At 53.0% G+C, this 14,198-nt stretch overlaps 4 protein-coding genes across 4 annotated transcripts; all 4 read right to left on the reverse strand.

Moving 5' to 3' along the window:
* Positions 1–607: 607 nt before the first annotated feature.
* Positions 608–3,375, reverse strand: GGS23DRAFT_501948 (putative histone deacetylase A). The gene is made up of 4 exons (XM_051514479.1): positions 1,602–3,375; positions 1,463–1,526; positions 1,121–1,385; positions 608–1,054 (listed from the first exon to the last, which is right to left on the reverse strand). Exons 1-4 carry the CDS (start codon positions 3,170–3,172, stop codon positions 741–743), a joined length of 2,214 nt encoding a protein of 737 aa, XP_051367019.1. The 5' UTR covers positions 3,173–3,375; the 3' UTR covers positions 608–740.
* A 1,506-nt stretch (positions 3,376–4,881) lies between these two features.
* GGS23DRAFT_601667 (uncharacterized protein) lies at positions 4,882–6,101 on the reverse strand (the record flags this gene model as incomplete). The annotated part of the gene is made up of 2 exons (XM_051519222.1): positions 4,882–5,331; positions 5,418–6,101. 2 exons carry the CDS (start codon positions 6,099–6,101, stop codon positions 4,882–4,884), a joined length of 1,134 nt encoding a protein of 377 aa, XP_051367020.1.
* Positions 6,102–7,174: 1,073 nt separating this feature from the next.
* On the reverse strand, positions 7,175–9,086 carry GGS23DRAFT_590872 (Brix-domain-containing protein). The gene is made up of 2 exons (XM_051517725.1): positions 8,388–9,086; positions 7,175–8,284 (listed from the first exon to the last, which is right to left on the reverse strand). Exons 1-2 carry the CDS (start codon positions 8,782–8,784, stop codon positions 7,662–7,664), a joined length of 1,020 nt encoding a protein of 339 aa, XP_051367021.1. The 5' UTR covers positions 8,785–9,086; the 3' UTR covers positions 7,175–7,661.
* Positions 9,087–9,780: 694 nt separating this feature from the next.
* Positions 9,781–11,315, reverse strand: GGS23DRAFT_502017 (ras family protein). Its single transcript, XM_051514482.1, has 5 exons — positions 11,135–11,315; positions 11,025–11,037; positions 10,564–10,953; positions 10,400–10,480; positions 9,781–10,309 (listed from the first exon to the last, which is right to left on the reverse strand). The coding sequence occupies exons 1-5, from the start codon at positions 11,153–11,155 to the stop codon at positions 10,179–10,181; spliced, it is 636 nt and encodes a 211-aa protein (XP_051367022.1). The 5' UTR covers positions 11,156–11,315; the 3' UTR covers positions 9,781–10,178.
* Positions 11,316–14,198: the final 2,883 nt, after the last annotated feature.

A 14,198-nucleotide genomic window follows, 5' to 3' on the forward strand; every position in this document is an offset into this window, starting at 1 on the left:
TCAATCAATACCTATACCTACCTATGCTGCCGCCGCAGGGGATGGGGAAGTGTTGGTTGATCCAAACCGGTAGGTATGCTTTTGTTTCGACTCGTAGTAAATTCTTTTTCCCTCCGACTATGATTGTTATTTTGTATAGGTATTTTTCTATATTTTTTTCCCCCGTCGTGTTTGTTTTCTCTCTCTCCTCTCCTCTCTCCGATCGTTCTTTCCCCATCTATAGCTACCTACCCATACCTTCCCAACCCCCCCTCCGCGGTTTGCCGTGGCAGGCAACCGCCAATGGTCGTGGTTGCCGCGGGGGCATCGCCGGCCATGTTGCTTGCTTCTACCGTATCGCCGGCAACGGCGCGACTCGCGAGACGAGACGTGTAGGTACTGTTACGGCGACGAGGTACCCACACCAAGCTATGCAGGTACACGTATTTCGGTAAGTCGTATCTCGCAAGGCCAAGTACCGAAGGATCGGTCAGGAGGTAGCATCATGACATCCTCAGCCTCTCGGTACGCGCCCGTAACTTGCCTGAGGTACCTCCTTTATGATAGGCGGTATCGTTGCAGTTACGTGCGTGCACTGCCATCACGCCGTAGCACAAGGGATCGGGCAGACGGACGGGGAGACAGACGGGTAGACGTCCTACTACTACCTACTAAACTTCCTATGACTTTCGGTTATCCATCGGTAGCCCCTCTTCTTCTACCCCCTTCCTTTCCCCTCGCCTGTTTCTTCCACCCGGGCTTTACCTGTCCTCCTCCGTGCCGTTCCCGCTCTGTTCCGGGCTGAGCCTCTTGCTGATGAACTGGAAAACGTCCCCCGCGTGCGCCTCCATCATGCGTGTCAGCCCTACCTCCGGGCTCCTCTGCACGCCCCCGAACCGCTTTTTCAGCACCTTCTTCGCCAGGTCCTCGTCGCTCCAGCACGCGTGGTCGTTCGTCACGTAAACCAACGAGTTGCGCTTATACCACAGCGACAGCTCCGTGTCCGTCTCCGATTTGACCGGTCGGAGGTTGCCCGTGACGAAATTCACGACCCCGGAGATGCGGTGCTTGCAGTCTACCCCGTCGTTGGCTAGTCAGCTCTGGCTGGATACCTGTGGTGCCGTCGGACCGTTGTCCTTACCTCTGTTAGTCAGGAGCACCTTGACGCCCAAGTACGCGTTGCCCACCCCGAGGATGAATAGGTCCTCGACGTCGTAGAGTTGAAGGTAGTTGTCCCAAATATAGCACACCAATTCTTGGATCTGGCGCTGCAGCGCCTTCTCGTCCTCGCGGGGCGTGAACGCGTCGATGTCCTCCGGACGCGTGATGTAGTGCGGGATATTGGCATCTAGAATGCCGAACCCATTCTTGTGCGCCCAGTCAATGTAGGCCGTAACGCCGTCGAGCTACCACACAGATCCATTAGCCTATATGTCTTTCCCCAATCCTTGCATACGTAATGGGTAAGGGGGTCAGCACGTACGACGAAGCCGTTATGGGGGTCGACAGTGTTGTCGATGATATCCGGCATCGCCTTCAGCTCGGGCCTAGAAAGGAAAAAAAAAAAAGCTTGTCAGCGCTGGACAGCGACGGCAGTGGTGGACATGCGGAGTCGCGCTTACGGGTCGTGGATAACAAACAAGACCTTCTTCTTAGACTGCACGCCGGGCGTGACCAGAACCTGGTTCTCAAACGACTTGTAGAGCGCCTCCCTCTGGATGAAGAGGGGGATCATGCCGTACTTCTCCGACAGCACCTGTCGCTGGAAGCCGCGGATGACATCGTGGAGACGAGATGAGCTCCTGTGCAGCTCGTTGAATTCGGGCACGTTGACGATTCCGGGCCTCAGGCACTCCCAGTAGGGGGCCTGGACGGCTTGCACCTTTGCCAAAACCCTCGCAGCCTCCTTGTCGATAGGCGGTATGTCCATCTTCGGCGGCGGCTCTCCCATGAGCGTCCGGGCGACGGCTAGGGCCGAGTGCGATATCGCCTTCAGGTTGTAGCCTCCCTCGAGGCACACCGCCACCTTCCCACCGGCGAGAGACATGAGCATGTGCGTCATGTGAGCGTAACAGCCCGGCGTGACGAAACATCCGCCGAGCTCGTCGCCGTCGGCAGCGTCGAACCCGGCCGAGATGATCACCATGTCGGGGTTGAACTCGTGAGCGATCGGCATGACGATCTTTTGGAACGCCGCCAGGTATTCGCCGTCTCCCATGCCCTGGGACGGCCAGGGGATGTTGATATTCTTCCCCTGGCCCGGGCCCTCGCCGACCTTGTCCAGATCTCCGTCCGGAATCATGGAGTTGTCTGGTTTCCCGGGATAGAAGTCGCCGTTAGCGAATACGTGAAGGGATATGTAAAGAACATTGGGATCGTCGTATAGCATGTTTTGGACGCCATTTCCGTGGTGGACGTCCCAGTCGAGGATCAGGATCTTGCGGCAGGTGTCGGGAAACTCGCTCTGGCAGACCTTGGCACCGATAGGTACATTGTTAAACAGACAGAATCCCATCGGCGAGTCGTACTCGGCGTGATGCCCGGGCGGTCGAATAATAGCAAAAGCATTCTTGACCTGTCCCGCCGCGACGTTCTTGCACGTCTCTACGCAACCTCCGGCCGAGAGGACGGCAGCGTCGAAGGACATGGATCCGACGTAGAGAGAGGCCCTTCCCTGGTCCAGATTATGGCTGAGGACTCTGAGCTCTCTCGTCGACATATACGAAAGGCTCTGTACCCAGTCGTAATGCCTGGGCGTGTGCACGGTGCAGATTTCCTGCTTCGTAGCCGGACGAGCTGGGATCCGCCACATGTACTTGGTCGGCGTGTCCCTGAGGATGTCGACGAGCTCCGAGTCTGGTCCCGTGTAGACGAGCCCGGCCTTCTTGAAAATCTTCATGATCTCCTCTATCCTCCTGGGGTCTTCAGGGTGATGGGGCGACGGGCCGAAGTCGGCATTCGCGTGAAGCTTCATCCTGTCATCGTAACAGCAGCCAGTGGGCAGCAATCCCCTTCGCCGCATATCCTCAATGGGCGTGTCGGCGTCATCGGACGCCTCGCTGTCTTCGGCGTCGATGTTCATGTCATTCTTCGGAGAAGAAACATCGCCGTCCTCTGGCGCCACGGCACGGGTGGGGTGAGACTCGTCGAAGCCATTAGGTGCGTCCGTCATAGACTGATCCTCGCCTTCCATGATGCCAACGAGTCCGGCCGTGCCGAAGGACTGACCCTTCCGTCGGCAGCTCTCGGTGTGGGGCTGATCGATAGCTAGGAGGCAGATGCCGTTCGTCTCCTGAGACTGCTGGTAAGGGGACAGGAGATCCCCGAAGACGCGTGCCTTGACTAGTTGATGAAGGCTAGCCTAGACCTGGAAGCACGCGTGGAACCAGATGTCTCGGGGAGGTTGATACTTTGCATGCCCACGGCTGCTTTTACTTACGAGATCGCCGCGAGGAGAGACGGCCTGGAGAGAGCGGAGTGCGGTGGTAACCTAAGAGCTTGTTAGCCGGACCGGCCGACCCGTGCGCATCCGCCAGATGAGAGCGTGCGAGGTACGCGAGATGACGCTCTCACCCGCGCGTGCTGACAAGATGGGAGAACCTGAGCCGACACGGATTCGGTGGTTCGCGAGAGAAGGACCCAGAGGATGTAGTAGGTCTGCTGCAAAAGGACGACCCGCTTCGGCCCATGCCGCCGCGCCGCCTTTATACATGCCCCGTTCACCGCGACATGCACTCATAGCAAAAGCAATAAAGAAAAACAGAGGGGATGGCGAAGGAGGCACGTGGTCGAACGGGGCCGACAACCTACTCTACTCGCACTCGGGAATTTGGTATGTAAGTGTGGCTTGTCGACGGGATGTGGCAGGCCAGGCCAGGCCAGGCCAGCCTCCTGGATGCGGCGAGGATAAACAAGGTCACCTACATGAATAGGGAAAGCCCCGAGGCGGTGCCGATGGCCGTTGGCTCTCGAGAAACGACCCGGTGAGATCTGGCGATCCCGTAGGATGGCGTCGTGTCGCGCGGCGCGGCGTGGTGAGATAACTGGCAGGGCGGTTGTAAGTGTGCGTGTGTGTATTTCGAAGACGCAGGGGGAGCTTCAGTTTGTTCTTGTTATGGAGGATGTATCGTGTATTATTGTCACCTCTGCAGCGTGCAAAGGAGCCGGTAAGGCAGATGCTGATAGGGCACCGACTTTGTATCCAAGTACCCGCCGCCCGTCCAAGGTACCTACGCGACGCCGTGCCCAACGTACGACTCGCCGCAGTATTGGTGTGGTACCCGAGGTACCGGCTATCGATCAAGCACTTACGACAAGATACCTTGCCCTGCCTAAAGTGCTGCTGACCTTAGGTACAATACCACTGGCCCTACCTACCTGGTAGGTACCTGTCTCAGCGCCTCCTCCGCTAATCGTACAGCGGGCTTACGGCGGCAATTCCAGCGAGTAAGATCCGGTCCAGCACAACTCTGGGCAGGGCGGCACCGGAAGACGGGATCGATCGGTCACTACCTACCTACCTACATAACGCCGCTCTGACCGACCTATTGTCTAGCTACCCCAAGATAAGAAGACAGCGAACCGGTTACATTCCTACGGTATATCTCTACGTCGAACCCGATCACGGTACCAGTCGCGACGAGAATGTGTCTAGCCATTTCACTCCCCGTGGCCAGCAGCGGAGGGAGACGAACAAGCAGCTAGCTAAGCTATCGGAATGGGATCCGCCATCCGTCCACCCCCTGCGGCATCTGCGTGACGGCGCAAAGCATCGTGTCTGTCCTGCGTCAAGCGTAATACGTGCGACGCACGATACGCATGATCAGGCGTCTCCGCCTCGGATTGTCATGCCGCCCAGCAAATCACGTAGTCGCTCGCACAACCCATCGCTTCCGCCCGATTCTACCACGGCAAGTTCTCGTCGCTGCCGTCGTCGCCTCGAGGGACCATGGCCAAAGGCTCGAGGGGAAACGTGGAGAGCTTCTCCGCCGACAAAGGGGCGAATCCGTCCGGCCACGCGTCGTCAATCCACCGGGCCAACGACTGCTCGTCGTCTCTGTCCTCGTCGACAATGCCCATGCGCGGGAGCTGACCGACGTCATGTATGCCGCGAGCTAGCACCCGCTCCCGGAGGACCTTGTGGATCGACGTTGACAGCGTCTCGCGGTCAGCGGGGAAATGCCCGATGCTCGCCGACGCATGCATAACGATGGCTTCCTTCTGGAAGCCGCCCGAGAATGCCGTTAAAATCTGCCGAAGCTGGCAGGGGTCCAGCTTGAGATAGGTTTCCACAATCTTATTATGGCGCCCTTCGCCGTGGCCCCAAGGTACGAGATCAGGGACGAGCCCATGCTGTAGGCCGCTTAGTATGCAAACGAAAGGAGAAAAAAAAATCCGATCCGACTCCAATGCGATAGACCTACCTCGCAAGCACAAACCAGCTCAACAGACGAGCAGAGGTCTCTGCTCACCGCATCAAACAAGAGCTCCCAGACATCCTCCAACTCGCGGATCTCGGTGGTGGACATTATGCGTAAGTGGTACAATCTCGTATCGAATGACCACATCTCGGGGGCCCGCGAGTTCCGACGAAAGCGCGTGTGGTGATGAAAAGCGTAGAGCCACCAACGCGCAACGGCCTTTCGCAGACGAGCTTCCTCGTTGGGCCGCAAGCAACGACGCTCCTCGGGAGCCTCCCTCCACCGTAGCATCGGATAGATAGCCACCCACCAATCGACGATGGTCGTCATCTTCCACAGCCTTGCAAGGTCGTAGATGCCCACGGTGATGTCGAGTGGGTGCTGGGTTCGCGTCTTATTGCGGTTACGGCGGCGATTAGCACTGACCCCGTGCATCAAGGTAAGCTTGCGGCCTCTCCCCAAAGCCAGATTGATCGTTCGCGGGTGTAGCATGCGGTCGGGATGATTCTCGTTGTGCTGAGCAGTGTAAATGTAGAGGATCGTCTCGAACTCTGGTTGGTTCTTCAACACCCTCGCCATCAAGGAATCGCGGTCTGCCCCCTCCTCGAAGATCTTCCACAGCCTCTTATGCGCGCGAATGAAGTTCTCGAGGTCAGAAGGAGACATCTCTTCCATGAATTTGATGATGAGCTCGGGTGGCATGCTCCAGATGCCCGTATACCGGCCAGGCGCACGACAGGGAAGGCAGGGGGACACATCCATGACGAAAAATAGGTTAGAGTTGTTGAAAAGGCTCGGTGCGGGTGGTGGGTTCGTGACCCAGCTCGGGGAAATGAAGAGAAAGGATGAAAAGACAACAGGTTGAAGAGTTTGGTAATGTGATCGAGGCAGTGGTGGACGCGGTCGAGAGGAAGCCCCACAGGATCTCGCAATTCTGGTCTTAGGAGGGTCTCTCGCCCCTTTCAATTGTTCAACGAAGACTCTCAACTCTGGAGTGAGGGTCTCGTCCGCGAAAGGGGGATTGTGTGCCACGATCCTCCTATGCCGAGTAGCAGGGTGAAGCCCAGCCGAGAAAGGCTACAGGTACCTTTCACGGCGGCGCTATGAAAGCGGCGGGCCTTACACTCGAGCCTAGCCCCGGGATTCTTTCCTTCGTAGTGGCGGCGATTGTATTGGCAGCGGAGGGTTATCGGTCCCTCGGTAACGTAGGGAGCCGTGCTACCGCGGACAGGCGACGACGAGATTGGCCGTGATCTTCCAGCGCGTACCTAGAGCAATACCCGACGTCCCCTCCGACTGACGTCGCGGCTTCTGCCTCTCCTCTCCTCCCGCTCTCCTCCCGCTCACGCGCCGCAATCGACAAGGGCAGGCTACGTGTCGAGATAATGCTCGTGCCCGGCCGGCGGCAGCTCCGCCCGTGGCCGTCTGCTACCACCTAACCTATCACCAGCCCCCCAAGTCGACCTCGGGGGCAGCAGAGTCACGCGACTCAATCTGCGAGGACCCCTCCTTTGGGGCTATACTGGAAACGAAGAACGAACAGCTGCATCTGGGGCTGCTGCGGGTTGGCCTCCATTGAGGCGGGATCCCGGCGTGGCGCACTCATCTCGGTGTGTGTTCTGACGGGGAGGAGGGGGAAAGGAAGAAGAGAAGAGGTCAACGTTTGGAGCCAGGCGAGGTTGGCTGCCCTCAAATATTGGAGGTACCTAAGGGAATACATGGCAGGTGTACCTAAGTACCTTAGGTACCTATATAGAGGTACCTAAGCTTAGTACGTACCCCCAGCTCAGTGGGTTAGATAATAGAGGACAGGTTCGATTCCTGACAGCGCTACTTGGTAGTCTCTATTGTTTAGTCTATCTCCCCCCTAGAGCTTCTGTCGAAACAGATCTCTTGTATCCGTAAGCACGCCTACAGGCTCAATGCTGCTGGCCGGTTATCGACCTAAGGTACAGGTACCTATCCCGCCCCCAGGACGCAGTCGTGTTGTCTCTTGGCAGTGAGGTGTTCGCGTCGGAAGCCAAGAGGCAGCTGCGTTCACACAACGTGTTCAGGGGCGGCGGCGAGAGCGTCGCTGATTCTCGCTCTCGACACGCAGCATGCACGCACCCAAAACCCGCGACCTAGTCAGCGCGCAGACGCAGCCAATACCACGGCCTCCGCCGAGGCCCGAATTCCCAATTTCTTTTTCTCATCGACGGATATCTCATCTAGGACGCCCGAACGCCAGTGTAAGCATGCGTGTAGGTATATATATACAGCTCAAGCGAACAGCTTCCTCGAATCCAGCTCCTCCCTGATCCGCTCCTCCTCACCCTCGCGCCCCTTCTTCCTCACCGCTGCCACGCCGGTCCGGAGGCCGAGCTCACCGTGCCGCGCGAGCCGCCCAATGCGGTTCTCGACCCGGGAGTCATGCCGCGCGGCGCGCCCGCGGCGCAGCTCCGCCCGCACCTGGTTCGGCGACACGAACGCGCGGTTCTCGTATATGATCGGCCCGCCGAACGCGCCCTCTTGGATCACGATGGGCGTCAGCACGAACCGGGGCCCGATCTCGACGAGGCTGACCTCGGGGTCGCGGCTGCCCCTGCCCTTGCTGCTGTGGCTGCTGTCGTCTCGTTGCTCGGCGTCGTTCGAGGAGGAAGTGGTGGTGGCGGCGGCTTCGGTCTCCTTGATCTGGTAGTTCCGCACCCAGATCTTGCCGTCGGCGAGCGAGAAGCCCATGACGCGGTCGACGAACGGCTTGGAGCGCCGCGCGCCCGGTGGCACCCCGAACGTGTGCAGGAACAGCTCCTTGATCACGCGCAGGTACGGCTCCCGCTCGAAGGCGGCGTCGAAGGACAGGATCGGGCGCGAGCCCTTGAGCGCGTTGCCGGTGAAGTGGAGTTCTGCGCGAGGAGGAAGAGGTGGACGAAGGTCAGCATCGCCGTCGCCGTCGCCGTCGCCGTTGCGGCTACTTCAAACAGGCTCCGACGGGTAAAATAAACTCACCTTCCATCGTGTGCAGGTTCTGCAGATGCATCTTGACGGTGGGGCCGTTAGGCACCTTGCTCTGCCACCAGTACAGGTCGGTGCCCTTGCGCGCCTGGAAGAAGAGCACGTTGTTGCAGTTGTACAGCTCGGCGAGCTCGTTGAGCCCGGCAAGCCGCGACTTGGAGTCGAACTTGGCGTCGCGCCGGCCGTGCGGCAGCATGGACGCCAGGTCGTTGAGCAGGTGCCGGTGCCGGTACGTGACGCCGCGCGATGACAGGACCAGCACCCGCTGCTTGGTCTTGCTGGCACTCGTCTTGGCCGCCGCGCCGTTGTCTTCGTCGCGGTCGTGCGACGCCGCTGCCGCCTTCTTCTGGCCGTTGACGCCCTTCGACAGGGATTTGTATACCGCGGCCATTTCCGGTTGGTTGGTTGGTTCGTATGCGTGGGCGGGTTGCAGTTAGAAGACGCTTCTTCGGTCTAGTTGAGATGACCGACCTTCAGATATCCAGGTTGAACTTTTTTTTCGATAAGAATTATCGATAAGAGATAAATCCCCGGAGTAAGTTTTGGGGTTTGGGAAGGTTCAAGTTCTACTATAGCGAAATACAGAGATACCTACCTAGGTACCTAGGTATCTGGTACCTGTTCTTCATTCATCTATTTCTATCCCTTTTTGCAGGTATCTGCCTTTTGTACCTAGGTACATCTCCATTGTGCACAACCTCGCGTCATAGACACATCACCTGCAAAGGGTGATGAGGTTACCTAAAGTTAGGTACTTAGGTACTCCCTAGATTAGGTGCCCATCGCATGAAGGCCAGCTCAGCTCGGTTCCTCCTCACCTCCGTATTATATTATGCCTACCTTCCTACCTCCTATACAGGTATTCCTATAGGCATGTAGCCTTCCCTCCATACGTACCTCGTAGGCGCATTCATTCGCTCATACGAACGTGCGCTCTCTCTCTCTCTATTTATATATATCCACGTATTCCCGTAGATGTAGATAGATAGACAAATGGGCGCCTGCGTTGGTAGATATGAGACATGAGAGGTGTGAGCGTCATATGCCTAAAACTCCCCTACTCGAGAAGTGAGCAATCACAAGTACGGGAAAGGGGAGAGTACGAGGCTAGGTGATATAGCTGGGGCTAACGGCTTTTCCGCATCGTCCCCTCGGATACAGGTGACCGTCAGCTCAGCGTTTGTATACGTCCGTATACATACACGCGTAGCACCTTTGGCACCTACACACCACACATACACCGGTTGACGATGACTAGACAGCACCTAACAGGATGGGCCTTATAGACGGGGAGAGTGCCCGCGGCCATAACCCCTTGGCATAGGACAACGGTTTTAGAAATCCCGAGCCGTTTGTATTATGTTAATTAACATGGGCGAGAATGGCGCAAGTAATGGCATTTAGTTGACTACGGCGGACGCGTTAGCTGGTAAGGCATGTTTCTGCGGCCCCGAGGTTGTCAAATCTCAACACTACGACAGCGCACAAACCATCATTATCATGATCGAGAGACAGAAACCCAAGAAAAAGTAGTAAAAATCGGAAGGCGTGGCGGAAAAACAGGAGATGAAGAAGCCCTTCCCGGCCGAAGCTCAGCGTGCGTCCCGAAAACCCGTCATGTCCGTGTCTCTCGTCAACCCTCCCGCAGAGCGTCTCCCGGACAATACGTGACGCCATGCACGCAAACATCATCATACCAGCCGTATAACCGTCCTGTCATCCGTCTCCGCCCACTGCCCCCCCTGCGTGCTTGCGTACGTGCTCGCGTGCGCGTAATGCCCTGGTTTAACAGCACTTGCCGCCCTCCTTTGCCCCGTCATCGGGCGATTTGCTCAGCGAAATGTTGGTGCCTGCCATCGGGGCTTGGGCACCCTCACCACTGTCCAGCGCCTTGCTCGAAACGATGCGATAGATTTCTAGACGAAAAAAAAAGAAGCGGTCAGAATTTGCTGGCCCTGCCCTCACTAGCGCTCTCGTAAGTTCCGCCTCGGGGTGTAAAGACGTACCGGTCAGGATGTTCTGGAAGGCGAGCTCGACATTGCTGGCGTCGAGGGCCGAAGTTTCTATGAAGGATAGGTGATTGTCACCTGGGGACGTCCCACGTCAGCAATCCAGGCAGCGTCACGACAGAGGCTTAGTTGACTAGGGGGAGGGCACATCATGTACGTACTCGCAAACACCTTGCCCTCGTCCGTCGACACAGCTCGCAGGTGCCTCAAATCGCTCTTGTTGCCGACTAGCATGATGACGATATTGGCGTCGGCGTGATCGCGAAGCTCCTTGAGCCACCTTATGACGTTCTCGTAGGTCTGGTGCTTGCTGATGTCGTAGACGAGTAGAGCGCCGACGGCCCCCCGGTAGTAGGCGGACGTGATGGCGCGGTATCTCTCCTGGCCAGCGGTATCCCAGATCTGCGCCTTGATCGTCTTGGAGTCGACTTGGATGGATCGGGTCGCGAACTCAACGCCAATGGTCGACTTCGAGTCCAGGTTGAATTCGTTCCGGGTGAATCGGCTCAACAGATTGGACTTGCCGACACCCGAGTCCCCGATCAGCACCACTAGAGTTGCAGGATTGTTAGTACCAACGCGTCGGGGGAGCTCGAGCGGTGGGCGGATGGGGCTGCTGCACCTTTGAAGAGGAACTGCAGTAGCGATAAGCCTCGGTTAGCCTCAGGTTCCAACGACGATCAAATCCTGCCTGGGGAGAGGGGGGGGAGGATTCGGGGGGAACAGGCTCACGTCGTATTCATCGTTGGCCATGATGGGCGGTGGGCTTTCGGTTGAGGGGTAGCGTCGTTAGATTTGCGGTTTCGCGTGGACGGGAGAGAGGGGGAGGAATCTGGTGGTAATGGATGAAAGAAGAGGGAGAAGAAGAGGAAATAACGGGAAGAAAAAGAGGCGGCGAGTGTGTGCGAGACGGCTCTGGAGATGAATGTATATAAGAGGCAGCCACAAAGATCGAGGAGTGGCGATGCGTTGCGGTGCAAAAAAGGAACCTTGGTTTAGGTGTCGACGGGATATCCGAAGGGACGGGGTTCGGGAGGCGTGTCCGGTGTTGTAGTAAATTTTTTTTCCCGCTATCAACCTCTTGGAGGATTCTGATTCTGTCGACGGAGCTGGTCGAATTGCAGGTAAGGTAAGAGTAGTAAGTAGGTGGTAGGCAGGTTATACTTAAGCGGTGCAGTCCCAGAATATGTGTTGTGGATTTTAGGGGGGGGGGGGGGGGGGCAGATGGAGTGTATGGTGATCACGTAATCAGCATTATATAAGCAATCCTCAAGAGGAGAAAAGGGCGTTTACTATAAGGAGTACCAAGATAGATAGTTACCTTAATTCCTATCTGAAGGATAGTTATAATACGTCAAACCCCCTGTCATACTAATTAATTTACAGGGGTAATTCCCTTGTAAAAATAACTCTGTAAATAACTCTATAAATAACCTTGTAAATAACTCTATAAATGCAGAGTCTCTTAAAAGATACTCTGTTTTTATTAGCTAAAAGTTCGTATAGCCTGCTTAAAGGAGATATATCTAATAAAACTGTAGCATATTAAAAAGGAGCAGAGCGTAGGGGATACTAAAATCCCAGATAGGCTTACTCGAAAGTATACTCTATCGAAGACTATAATACGTATAATAGTCTAAGATAGATAAAACTAATATTATTATATTAATTAAGAAACGAGGAATCTAATGTAATTATTATATCTTAGGTATACCTCTTAGTCGTAGAAATGTAATAGTCGCTAGCCCGAAGGCATAAGAGGTAAAGGGAGAAAAGGGGCTAAGCGTAAAAGTTACTTATTCGGCTATAGCTGTAATGGGCTATGCCCATCTAGTGCTAGGGCACAGCACATAATCAGGCCGTCAGTACCTACGGGGGATAAGGCCAGCTATTACAAGTGCGGCCTACACAGCGCATATTTTTTCTCCTTTTTCTCCTCGTCTAGCTTTAGTTCATCAATATACGGCTTTTACTCAGCGAACAGCTCGTAAAACCGTGGCAATAGCGGTACGACGAAGCGACTTAAATGCTTATAACTAAAATAGATATACTAATCAAAGAACGATGAATGTAATAACAAAAATAAATGCTTAATTAAGATAAAAATAATAAAGATAATAATCTAACTAAGTAATAAACTCGATAATAAATATAATATAGCCCGTACTTACGGGAGCTATAGTTACTCTATATAGGTATAAGGCCTATCGTAACGTATTACGTAATACATTAAGAGGGTATGTCTTACCGCACTACTATAATATTAAAAAGGAGTGAAGCGTACGTAATACTAAAGTCTCAGATAACTCATTTGAAAGTATACTCTATCGGTAACTACGGTACATACGATGATCCAAAATAAATAAAACTAGTATTACTTTATTGATCGAAAAACAAAGAATCTAATATAGTTATCGTATCTTAAATATATCTCTTGATTATAAAGATATAGTAATTGCTAGCCCGAAGGTAAAAGAAATAAAGAAAGAAAAGGAGCTAAACGTAAAGGTTAATAATTTAATTAAGTAATAATTATAATATAATCCGTATTTACGGAAGCTATAGTTACTTTATATAGGTATAAGGCCTATCGTAGTGTATTACGTAATGTATTAAGAGAGTATGTCTTACCGCACTACTATATTATAGGTTTTTATTATAATCAAAGACTTAAGTTTCGTCTGCTTTTAATAAAACTATAATATTTATATATTCACTTAGTGTGATACGATTCCTATCCTAATTTAGATCCGAATTATTTTACTATATGTCGCGTAAAACGTAGACGCCTACATTTACGCTTTACGGTATATAGGCTTATATAGGCTGGTTCAACTACTCCGTGACACACCCCCTAGTTTTTAAACACCTTAGTAGGTAAGTAATAACTGCCAACGTCCGACTGCCTCTTTTTAGGGCCCCTCGTAAAGAATTAAACCCCCTACCTCTTAGCGTAACGCCTTACTACTAGTTCTAGTCTAGCTCTAGGGCTTTACCGCGCAAGGGGCTACGCTTACCGCGCCCGTATACGGGTAATTAAAGGAACCGAACTACTAAGCTAAAGTACCTTAGAGCGCTAACCGGGCTTATAACTATCGCGTAAAATGTAGACGCCTACATTTACGCTTTACGGTATGTAGGCTTATATAGGCTGGTTCAACTACTCTGTAACACTATATAAATTGTAGCTCTGAGAAATTAGTTTCGCTATTTTTAATAAAGCTTAGATATATGTTAATTAGTTTTCATTAATCGTTTTTAGTATTTAATCCGTTAACTTTTTAGATAATTGATAGTCTTTTTTGTGATAACTCGGCTATTAGGTTTAGGAAGATTTTCTTTAATAGAATTAACTACTTAATTTTATCAGTTGCTTCCTTAAGTTAGGTTTCCGTTATTACTGCTCGTTCTTTAATATTTTAAATTACTTATTTCACTTATTTAGTTATTTTAACCAGCTTAATTAGCATTAATCCTTTTATTATATCCTTTAATATTGTAGAAGATATGGAGGCGTTAAGATAATACGGCCTAAGGCCGTACCGGATTTTAATTACGCTCTACGGCTTAAGAATGCAGGTACGGCCTTTAGCTGTACTACAGAAGTTAGAAGTACTACGCTCGTTAAATAAAGAGGTTTATATAAATAAACTAATGGATTTCTTTCTTTCTTAATCTTTATCTAACTTTTTACTCTTAAGTATATAATTTACTTTTAATACGTACCTTCAATCGTAAGATTAAAAAGTACATAAAGTATAAGTTATACAACTTATAATCGATTCCTTAATATATC

Source organism: Durotheca rogersii (assembly GCF_024521655.1).
Source record: "Durotheca rogersii strain YMJ 92031201 chromosome Unknown GGS23scaffold_70, whole genome shotgun sequence".
NCBI classification, from domain to species: Eukaryota; Fungi; Ascomycota; class Sordariomycetes; order Xylariales; family Xylariaceae; genus Durotheca; species Durotheca rogersii.

Bases quoted from the DNA above. Each gene is read 5' to 3' on its own strand.
- GGS23DRAFT_590872 (XM_051517725.1), bottom strand. From the start codon at position 8,784: ATGGCCGCGGTATACAAATCCCTGTCGAAGGGCGTCAACGGCCAGAAG. The intron at 8,285-8,387 runs GTGAGTTTATTT...CTCCTCGCGCAG, and splicing joins GAACCTGCACACGATGGAAG to AACTCCACTTCACCGGCAAC.
- GGS23DRAFT_501948 (XM_051514479.1), bottom strand. From the start codon at position 3,172: ATGGAAGGCGAGGATCAGTCTATGACGGACGCACCTAATGGCTTCGAC. The intron at 1,386-1,462 runs GTACGTGCTGAC...TCTGTGTGGTAG, and splicing joins ACCCCCATAACGGCTTCGTC to CTCGACGGCGTTACGGCCTA. The intron at 1,055-1,120 runs GTAAGGACAACG...ACGACGGGGTAG, and splicing joins GGTGCTCCTGACTAACAGAG to ACTGCAAGCACCGCATCTCC.
- GGS23DRAFT_502017 (XM_051514482.1), bottom strand. From the start codon at position 11,155: ATGGCCAACGATGAATACGAC. The intron at 10,481-10,563 runs GTACGTACATGA...GGACGTCCCCAG, and splicing joins CGAGGGCAAGGTGTTTGCGA to GTGACAATCACCTATCCTTC. The intron at 10,310-10,399 runs GTACGTCTTTAC...TTTTTCGTCTAG, and splicing joins CTTCCAGAACATCCTGACCG to AAATCTATCGCATCGTTTCG.